Consider the following 11,175-nt stretch of genomic DNA (forward strand, 5'->3'; position numbering starts at 1 on the left):
GTAGTGGTTAAGTGTGCTGCAGACTCTTATCTGGGAGAACCGGGTTTGATTCCCCACTCCTCCACTTGCACCTGCTAGCATGGCCTTGGGTCAGCCACAGCTCTGGCAGAGGTTGTCCTTGAAAGGGCAGCTTCTGTCAGAGCTCTCTCCAGCCCCACCCACCTCACAGGGTGTCTGTTGTGGGGGAGGAAGAGAGCCAGTTTGGTGTAGTGGTTAAGTGTGCTGCAGACTCTTATCTGGGAAACCGGGTTTGATTCCCCACTCCTCCACTTGCACCTGCCTTGGGTCAGCCACAGCTCTGGCAGAGGTTGTCCTTGAAAGGGCAGCTGCTGGGAGAGCTCTCTCAGCCCCACCCACCTCACAGGGTGTCTGTCTCCTGAGAGCCAGTTTGGTGTAGTGTTTAAGTGTGCGGACTCTTACCTGGGAGAACCAGGTTTGATTCCCCACTCCTCCACTTGCAGGGTGTCTGTGGTGGGGGAGGAAGGTAAAGGAGATCGTGAGCCACTCTGAGACTCTGAGATTCAGAGTGGAGGGTGGGATATAAATCCAATATCATCATCTTCTTTCTCTTCCTTCCCCACAACAGACACCCTGTGAGGTGAGTGGGGCTGAGAGAGCTCTAACAGAAGCTGCGCTTTCAAGGACAGCTCTGTGAGAGCTATGACTGACCTAAGGCCATTCCAGCAGCTGCAAGTGGAGGAGTGGGGAATCAAACCTGGTTCTCCCAGATAAGAGTTTGTGCACTTAACCACTACATGAAACAGACACGGCAACTTATCTCAATATACAGAGCCAATGGCTGCATTCCTGGGGTATCCTCTACATTCTGCAGCAGAAACGCCAGGTTTGCCCTCACCTGTAAGGAAAATGTGACCCATTTTGACCTCCCATCCCATAGTCTGAGAACTAGTGTTCCCTCTAAGCTGAGTTAGCATGAGCTAACTCACAGATTTTTAGCCTCCAACTCACACATTTGATGATGATGATACTGGATTTATATGTCACCATATACTCTGAATTTCAGAGTCTCAGAGCGGTCACAATCTTCCTTACCTCCACCCCCCCACAACAGACACCCTGTGAGGTGGGTGGGGCTGAGAGAGCTCTGACAGAAGCTGCGCTTTCAAGGATAACTCTGCGAGAACTGTGGCTGACCCAAGGCCATTCCAGCAGCTGCAAGTGGAGGAGCGGGGAATCAAACCCAGTTCTCCCAGATAAGAGTCTATGCACTTAACCACTGCACCAAACTGGCTCTTTGCTTTGGCGTCATCAGTGCCGAGGCTTTCAGGAATGTTCCGGCATGTGGCCCCCTGGGGAGCCTCAAAGTCTACCCCGCTCCTTGCCTCCACGCCCTCAGCCTGTGTCTCATTCCTCCCGTTGCAGGTTTCGTGAAGAACCGCTTGGGACGCCGAAGGAGAACGGCCGGGAAGCGACGCACTTACGCCGTTAAAACCGGCTTGGCGGCGAGGAAGATGTTGGGATCGCACAGAGGCATCAGCCCCTTGAACAGACCCCCCCTCAGCGAAAAGGTGGGCGTGCGCATCCATGCGAATTCGTGTCGTGCTTTGTCAGGCTCTCTTGACTAAGGACCAAAACGCTCCATCTTTTTATGTGATGCCGCAGCAGTCTTCTGTCTGCGCCAAGGGGTTGGCTGTTTGCAGACAGGTAGATTTTCTAATCCCTCGGTGACCCAGAGAATCAAAGGCTTGCCGTTGCCAACTTGCATTGGGGCTCACAGTGATTTCTCTGATTCTTCACTGTATATGGCAGGACTTGAGACTCGGTGTCAACCTCTATGGCAGGGGTGTCAAGCATGTGGCCTGGGGGCTGAATCAGGCCCCCAAAGGGTTCCTATCAGGCCCGCAAGCAAGTCTGCTCTCTTTTTCCTCTCTCTTGCTTCCTTCTGTGTCACAGCTTGCTTTGCCAGGCTTGCTCAGTTGCACAGGAGCTACAGAACAAAGCCTCTATTTCTCCATTGGCTGAGACTCCTCCCTTGGGGGGGAAAGAGAGCTTGCTTTGCCAGGCTTGCTCAGTTGCACAGGAGCTACAGAGCAAAGCCTCTATTTCTCCATTGGCTGAGACTCCTCCCTTGGGGGTGGGGGAAGGAGAGCTTGCTTTGCCAGGCTTGCTCAGTTGCACAGGAGCTACAGAGCAAAGCCTCTATTTCTCCGTTGGCTGAGACTCCTCCCTTGTGGGGGGGCGGAAAGGAGAGCTTGCTTTGCCAGGCTTGTTCAGTTGCACAAGAGCTACAGAGCAAAGCCTCTATCTCCATTGGCTGAGGCTCCTCCCTTGGGGGTGGGGGAAGGAGAGCTTGCTTTGCCAGGCTTGCTCAGTTGCACAGGAGCTACAGAACAAAGCCTCTATTTCTCCATTGGCTGAGACTCCTCCCTTGGGGGGGAAGGAGAGCTTGCTTTGCCAAGCTTGCTCAGTTGCACAGGAACTACAGAGCAAAGCCTCTATTTCTCCATTGGCTGAGGCTCCTCCCTTGGGGGGGAAGGAGAGCTTGCTTTGCCAGGCTTGCTCAGTTGCACAGGAACTACAGAGCAAAGCCTCTATTTCTCCATTGGCTGAGGCTCCTCCCTTGGGGGGGAGAGCTTGCTTTGCCAGGCTTGCTCAGTTGCACAGGAGCTACAGAGCAAAGCCTCTATTTCTCCATTGGCTGAGGCTCCTCCCTTGGGGGGGGGGAAGGAAAGCTTTCTTTTCCAGGCAACACAGCAGTAACACAGCAGAGCTACTGAGCCAAGCCTCTTGTCCTTCTATTGGCTGAGGCTGCACCCCTTCTCATCCCCTGGGAAGGGAGGGAAAGAGCCAGCGCTTCCTTTGCCCAGTTCCCTCAATCACATGGAAAGATACAAAATTTTTAATTGTGTTTGTCTGTCTCCTTTATAAAGTTTATATGGCCGCTATTCTGGCATTACATTTTATGACACACATGCCCCGGCCCAACAAGGTCTTATTTATGTCAGATCTGGCCCTCTTACCAAATTAGTTTGACACCCTTGCTCCATGGTCTGTGAGCCACGACACATTTTTGTGCTGTGTTCATTGTGTGCCTTACCTTTTGGCTTTTGCAAAGCGACTGGAGTTTTGTACTTCAGCTGCCATATCTCTTTAAGAACATGATAAGAACTCTTTTGGATCAGACCAGTGGCCCTTCTAGTCCACCATCCTTTCTCACACAGTGGACAACCAGTTCCTCTGGAAGGCCAACAACAGGGCAGAGAGGCTGAGGCCTTCCTAAGAACATCAGAAGAGCCCTGCTGGATCAGACCAGTGAGGGTCCATCTAATCCAGCCTCTTGTATCACACGGTGGCCAACCAGTTCCTCTGAAGGGCCAACAACAGGGCACAGAGGCTGAGGCCTCCTGGGTCAGACCAGTGTGGGTCCATCTAGTCCAGCATCCTGTCTCACACAGGGGCCAACCTGTTCCTCTGGAGGGCCAACAACAGGGCAGAGAGGCTGAGGCCTCCCCCTGATGTTGCCTCCTGGCACTAGGGCTCAATGTTTAGTGTATTGGAATGTGGAGGTTCCCCTCAGCCACAGTGGCTAGTAGGCATTCATAGACTTATCCTCCATTAATTTGTGAGTCACTCTGAGACTCTTCGGAGTGGAGGGCGGGATATAAATCCAATATCTTCATCTACCTCACAGAGTGTCTGTTGTGGGGGAGGAAGGGAAAGGAGACTGTGAGCTGCTCTGAGACTCTTTGGAGTGGAGGGCGGGATATAAATCCAATATCTTCATCTACCTCACAGGGTGTCTGTTGTGGGGGAGGAAGGGAAAGGAGATTGTGAGCCGCTCTGGGACTCTTCAGAGTGGAGGGCAGGATATAATCCAATATCTTCATCTACCTCACAGGGTGTCTGTTGTGGGGGAGGAAGGGAAAGGAGATTGTGAGCTGCTCTGAGACTCTTCGGAGTGGAGGGCGAGATATAAATCCAATATCTTCATCTACCTCACAGGGTGTCTGTTGTGGGGGAGGAAGGGAAAGGAGATTGTGAGCTGCTCTGAGGCTCTTCGGAGTGGAGGGCGGGATATAATCCAATATCTTCATCTACCTCACAGGGTGTCTGTTGTGGGGGAGGAAGGGAAAGGAGATTGTGAGCTGCTCTGAGACTCTTCGGAGTGGAGGGCGAGATATAAATCCAATATCTTCATCTACCTCACAGGGTGTCTGTTGTGGGGGAGGAAGGGAAAGGAGATTGTGAGCTGCTCTGAGGCTCTTCGGAGTGGAGGGCGGGATATAATCCAATATCTTCATCTACCTCACAGGGTGTCTGTTGTGGGGGAGGAAGGGAAAGGAGATTGTGAGCTGCTCTGAGACTCTTCGGAGTGGAGGGCGGGATATAAATCCAATATCTTCATCTACCTCACAGAGTGTCTGTTGTGGGGGAGGAAGGGAAAGGAGATTGTGAGCTGCTCTGAGGCTCTTCGGAGTGGAGGGCGGGATATAATCCAATATCTTCATCTACCTCACAGGGTGTCTGTTGTGGGGGAGGAAGGGAAAGGAGATTGTGAGCTGCTCTGAGACTCTTCGGAGTGGAGGGCGAGATATAAATCCAATATCTTCATCTACCTCACAGGGTGTCTGTTGTGGGGGAGGAAGGGAAAGGAGATTGTGAGCTGCTCTGAGACTCTTCGGAGTGGAGGGCGAGATATAAATCCAATATCTTCATCTACCTCACAGGGTGTCTGTTGTGGGGGAGGAAGGGAAAGGAGATTGTGAGCCACTCTGAGACTCTTCGGAGTGGAGGGCGGGATATAATCCAATATCTTCATCTACCTCACAGAGTGTCTGTTGTGGGGGAGGAAGGGAAAGGAGATTGTGAGCTGCTCTGAGGCTCTTCGGAGTGGAGGGCGGGATATAATCCAATATCTTCATCTACCTCACAGGGTGTCTGTTGTGGGGGAGGAAGGGAAAGGAGATTGTGAGCTGCTCTGAGACTCTTCGGAGTGGAGGGCGAGATATAAATCCAATATCTTCATCTACCTCACAGGGTGTCTGTTGTGGGGGAGGAAGGGAAAGGAGATTGTGAGCCACTCTGAGACTCTTCGGAGTGGAGGGCGGGATATAATCCAATATCTTAATCTAACTCACAGGGTGTCTGTTGTGGGGGAGGAAGGGAAAGGAGATTGTGAGCCGCTCTGAGACTCTTCGGAGAGGAGGGCAGGATATAAATCCAATGTCTTCATCTACCTCACAGGGTGTCTGTTGTGGGGGAGGAAGGGAAAGGAGATTGTGAGCCGCTCTGACTCTGAGACTCTTCGGAGTGAAGGGCAGGATATAAATCCAATATCTTCATCTACCTCACAGGGTGTCTGTTGTGGGGGAGGAAGGGAAAGGAGATTGTGAGCCGCTCTGAGACTCTTCGGAGTGGAGGGCGTGATATAAATTCAATATCTTCATCTACCTCACAGGGTGTCTGTTGTGGGGGAGGAAGGGAAAGGAAATTGTGACCGCTCTGAGACTCGTTGGAGTGGAGGGCGGGATATAAATCCAATATCTTCTTCTTCTTCTTCTTCTTTACTCTGCAGTCCAGATGATATGTTTAAGCTGGAGAATTTGTTCTTGGCTTTATAGTCTGATTCTCTCTCTTTATGTTTTATTCTGCCCTCAACTGTTGTAGAGGGCTTAACAAACGAACAAACACTGTGTGATACTCTGGCTAATACGTTTAGTAAAAGTTTTATCAAGAATACTTTTATCAAGAAGAAGAAGAATTGCAGATTTATACCCTGCCCTTCTCTCTGAATCAGAGACTCAGAGCGGTTTACAATCTCCTATATCTTCTCCCCCCCACAACAGACACCCTGTGAGGTGAGTGGGGCTAAGAGAGCCCTCCCAGCAGCTGCCTTTTCAAGGACAACTCTGCGAGAGCTATGACTAACCCAAGGCCATTCCAGCAGGTGCAAGCGGAAGAGTGGCGAATCAAACCCAGTTCTCCCAGATAAGAGTCCAAGCACTTAACTACTACACCAAACTGACTCTATCAAGAATCTTACAACTCTTTTGTCACATTCTAAAGAAGTACAACCTTTCAATATTGCAAAAGAACAGTTCGCCCCAATGAGCACCTGGAGAGAGGCTCATTTTGTCAAAGTCTTCCTCAGGAGCGTTCCTGCTTGCTTAAACGTTACCAGTCCCTCGTACAGTTCAGGGTGTGTACTGGGAGCAAGCCGGTCCTGAACAGATGCAAAAGCGTTCAGGATTTGGCTGGCAAAATGCTCTCTGCAGCCTCTTTATTTCCTTCAGAATTAGCATCCTGGAATAAACCATGGCGCTTGTGACAAGATACAACAGAAAACTGAAGACAGTAAAGATAGATGCGCACGTGGCTTTGTTTGCAGCAGTAACTCCTTTGCCTATTAGGCCACGCACCCCTGATGCAGCCAATTGCCCTGTTCTGTTGGTTGTATTGACTCAATGTATAATCCACCTTGGGTCCAAGTGAGAAAGGCGGACTCTACAGAATGGGAGAAAACTGCGATTGCTTCTTGCAGGCTTCGCGAAAAAGGCATGCCTTTGGGAGGCCACAGAGTTAAATTGCTGTGTACAGCATGGTGGGAGCGCCTGGCTGCTAGTTAGAGAGAGGGGGAGGATGTTCGCTGTATATGGACTACCACTTTACCACCCATCCTACCGTTGCCAGTGCATGATGTGTGTGGAATCACAGTACGGGTGATTAGGGTACCTCGGAGTTTGGTCATCAGTATGCGTTTGCAGCCAGTATCGATGGTATTGTTCAAGGAGAAGGAGGAGACTGCACAATCTCCTCTATCTTCTCCCCCCACAACAGACACCCTGTGAGGCGGGGGCAGATTTATACCCCGCCCTCCTCCCTGAATCAGAGACTCAGAGCGGCTCACAATCTCCTATATCTTCTCCTCCCACAACAGACACCCTGTGAGGTGGGGGCAGATTTATACCCCGCCCTTCTCCCTGAATCAGAGACTCAGAGCGGCTTACAATCTCCTATATCTTCTCCTCCCACAACAGACACCCTGTGAGGTGGGGGCAGATTTATACCCCGCCCTTCTCCCTGAATCAGAGACTCAGAGTGGCTTACAATCTCCTATATCTTCTCCCCCCACAACAGACACCCTGTGAGGTGGGGGCAGATTTATACCCCGCCCTTCTCCCTGAATCAGAGACTCAGAGCGGCTTACAATCTCCTATATCTTCTCCTCCCACAACAGACACCCTGTGAGGTGGGGGAAGATTTATACCCCGCCCTTCTCTCTGAATCAGAGACTCAGAGCGGCTCACAATCTCCTCTATCTTCTCCCCCCACAACAGATACCCTGTGAGGTGGGGGCAGATTTATACCCCGCCCTTCTCCCTGAATCAGACTCTGAGTGGCTTACAATCTCCTATATCTTCTCCCCCCACAACAAACAGCCTGTGAGGTAGATGGGGCTGAGGGCTCTCACAGCAGCTGTCCTTTCAAGGACAACCTCTGCCAGAGCTATGGCTGACCCAAGGCCATTCCAGCAGGTACGAGTGGAGGAGTGGGGAATCAAACCTGGTTCTCCCAGAGGAGGTGAAGGAGAAGATGATGATGATATTGGATTAATACCTGGCCCTTCATTCTGAATCTCAGAGTCTCAGAGTGGCTCACAATCTCTATTATCTTCTTCCCCCACAACAGACACCCTGTGAGGTGGGTGGGGCTGAGAGAGCTCTCTCAGCAGCTGCCCTTTTAAGGACAACCTCTGCCAGAGCTCTGGCTGACCCAAGGCCATTCCAGCAGGTACGAGTGGAGGAGTGGGGAATCAAACCTGGTTCTCCCAGAGGAGGAGGAGGAGAAGATGATGATGATATTGGATTTATACCTGGCCCTTCATTCTGACTCTCAGAGTCTCAGAATGGCTCATTGTCTGCTTTATCTCCTCCCCCCCCCCCACAACAGACACCCTGTGAGGTGGGTAGGGCTGAGAGAGCTCTCACAGCAGCTGCCCTTTCAACGACAACTCTTGTGAGTGCTATGAACATAAGAACATAAGAGAAGCCATGTTGGATCAGGCCAACGGCCCATCAAGTCCAACACTCTGTGTCACACAGTGGCAAAAAATTTTATATACACACACACACTGTGGCTAATAGCCACTGATGGACCTGTGCCCCATATTTTTATCTAAACCCTTCTTGAAGGTGGCTATACTTGTGGCCACCACCACCTCCTGTGGCAGTGAATTCCACAAGTTAATCACCCTTTGGGTGAAGAAGTACTTCCTTTTATCCGTTTTAACCTGGCTGCTCAGCAATTTCATCGAATGCCCACGAGTTCTTGTATTGTGAGAAAGGGAGAAAAGTACTTCTTTCTCTAATTTCTCCATCCCATCCCATCCCTATGGCTGACCCAAGGCCATTCCAGCAGGTGCAAGTGGAGGAGCGGGGAATCAAACCCGGTTCTCCTAGATAAGAGTCCGGACACTTAACCAACTACACCAAACTGGCTACTTTGATATTACGTAGATATCAAATATTGAAGGGAGGCACTCCCTTCGGTGGCCCGTGCAGGCCTGGAAACGCGTTTCTCTCTTGGGTTTGCTCAGATGGAAAGAAAAGCACCCCGAGCCCGTCGCACTGAAGGCCGGGTTGTATTTTGGAGCCCCTAAGGAAAAGTCTCGGCCTAACTTCTAATCTCTCTTCCCAAAGAACGTCCAGCGGAACTACTCCGTCTTGAAAAGGAAGATGATGGCCCAGAGGCAGCCTGAGCTGCCAAGGAAGCAAGGGGCTGTTCTCTGGAGGTCCAGCCTGCTGAACAGAAGGTGAGTCCTCTGTGCCTTCAAGGGGGATTCTTGGTTTTCGGAGTCCCGCGGCACCTTTAAGACCAAGAAAGCTTAAACTCTGTTGGGTCTTAAAGGCGTCGCCAGACTTAATCTTTGTTCTACTTTTTGGGGTAAGCGGTGCTGAACCAACACATGCGTGAATCAAGGGAAGGGGTGGGTGTGTGTGCCAAAAAGTAGGCGCCAGGTCACTTTTTCAGTGGCTGGCCATTCCCACAATGTTCCCTCCAACCCAGTGGCCCCCAACCTTTTCGGCACCAGGGACCGGTTTCATGGAAGACAATCTTTCCATGGACCGGTGGGAGAGGTGGCGCTGGAGGTTTTGCCCGCCCACGCCTACGCCAACTCCCATCAGCCCTGCCTACGCCACACCCTTGCCCCCCATGGGGGGGGTCTTTAAATGTGGGGGAGACTGGGGCTGTTTCTGCCAATGCGATTTTGGGCTGTATCCGCAGAAGTCTAGTGTCCAGATCACGTGATGTGATGGTATCGCTTTCCTCTGCTCTGGTAAGACCTCTTCTGGAGTCTTGTGTTCCGTTTTGGGCACCACATTTTAAGAAGGATGTAGACAAGCTGGAACGGTCCCGAGGAGGGCGACGAAGATGGTGAGGGGTCTGGAGACCAAGTCCTATGAGGAAAGGCTGCAGGAGCTGAGGATGTTTTGCCTGGAGAGGAGGCGGCTGAGAGGTGATAGGATCACCATCTTCAAGTACTTGAAGGGCTGTCCTATAGAGGGGTCTGGAGACCAAGTCCTATGAGGAAAGGTTGAAGGAGCTGGGGATGTTTAGCCTGAAGAGGAAGCGGCTGAGAGGTGATAGAATCACCATCTTTAAGTCCTTGAAGGGCTGTCATCTAGATCAGGAGTGGCCAACGGTAGCTCTCCGGATGTTGTTTTGCCTACAACTCCCATCAGCCCCTGCCAGCATGGCCAATGGCTGGGGCTGATGGGAGTTGTAGGCAAAAAACATCTGGAGAGCTACCGTTGACCACCCCTGATCTAGAGCAGTGCCCTCCTCAACCTTTTTGGTACCAGGAATTGATTTCATGGAAGATAATTTTTCCATGGACTGGTGGGCAAGGGATGGCGCTGGGGGTTTTGCCACTTCAGGCTGCCCCCACAACCCAACTCATGCCCATTTCCTGCCCCCATGGGGGGGGTCTTTAAATGCAGGGGAGAGACTGGGGCTGTTCTGCTGCCTCCCAACTAGGTGGCCAAGCAGCATTCTGCCTCCCCCTCCCGTTTAAAAACCCCGCCGATCAGCTGGTAGGTTGAGGTCTATAAATGAGGGGTAAGCTAAGGTCACAGGAGTGCTGCCCCTTCTGCCGGTCTGGGACAAGGGTCCATGAAACAGGCAGTGTGGCCTCCCTCCAAGGCTGCCTCCCCTGCAACCTCTTTAGAAGAAGAGGAAGTAGATATTGGATTTATATCCCGCCCTCCACTCCGAAGAGCCTCAGAGCGGCTCACAATCTCCTTTCCCTTCCTCCCCCACAACAGACACCCTGTGAGGTAGATGAAGATACTGGATTTATATTCTGCCCTCCACTCCGAAGAGCCTCAGAGCGGCTCACAATCTCCTTTCCCTTCCTCCCCCACAACAGACACCCTGTGAGGTAGATGAAGATACTGGATTTATATCCTGCCCTCCACTCCAAAGAGTCTGAGAGCGGCTCACAATCTCCTTTACCTTCCTCCCCACAACAGACACCCTGTGAGGTAGATGAAGATATTGGATTTATATCCCGCCCTCCACTCCGAAGAGCCTCAGAGCGGCTCACAATCTCCTTTCCCTTCCTCCCCCACAACAGACACCCTGTGAGGTAGATGAAGATACTGGATTTATATCCTGCCCTCCACTCCAAAGAGTCTGAGAGCGGCTCACCATCTCCTTTCCCTTCCTCCCCCACAACAGACACCCTGTGAGGTAGGTGAAGATATTGGATTTATATCCCGCCCTCCACTCCGAAGAGCCTCAGAGCGGCTCACAATCTCCTTTCCCTTCCTCCCCCACAACAGACACCCTGTGAGGTAGATGAAGACATTGGATTTATATCCCGCCCTCCACTCCGAAGAATCTCAGAGCGGCTCACAATCTGCTTTACCTTCCTCCCCCACAACAGACACCCTGTGAGGTAGATGAAGATATTGGATTTATATCCCGCCCTCCACTCCAAAGAGTCTCAGAGCGGCTCACAATCTCCTTTCCCTCCCCCCCCCCCCACAACAGACACCCTGTGAGGTGGGTGGGGCTGGAGAGGACTTTCACAGCAGCTGCCCTTCCAAGGACAGAGTCTCAGAGCGGCCTACAATCTCCTTTACCTTCCTCCCCCACAACAGAGACCCTGTCAGATGGGTGGGCTGAGAGAGGCTCTGCAGAAGTTGCCTT

The 11,175-nt window shown here is 51.7% G+C and overlaps 1 protein-coding gene across 1 annotated transcript in view; it reads left to right on the forward strand.

Annotated features, from left to right (window-relative positions):
* Positions 1-11,175, forward strand: part of LOC132574380 (UAP56-interacting factor-like) — a 43,647-nt gene that overhangs the window by 14,015 nt on the left and 18,457 nt on the right. The window contains exons 3-4 of the mRNA XM_060242743.1: positions 1,384-1,529; positions 8,661-8,773. Of these exons, the coding sequence (XP_060098726.1) occupies positions 1,384-1,529; positions 8,661-8,773 (259 nt within the window). The remainder of the gene's footprint in view (positions 1-1,383; positions 1,530-8,660; positions 8,774-11,175) is intronic.

This window comes from Heteronotia binoei, chromosome 6 (assembly GCF_032191835.1).
Source record: "Heteronotia binoei isolate CCM8104 ecotype False Entrance Well chromosome 6, APGP_CSIRO_Hbin_v1, whole genome shotgun sequence".
In the NCBI taxonomy this organism is placed as follows: Eukaryota; Metazoa; Chordata; class Lepidosauria; order Squamata; family Gekkonidae; genus Heteronotia; species Heteronotia binoei.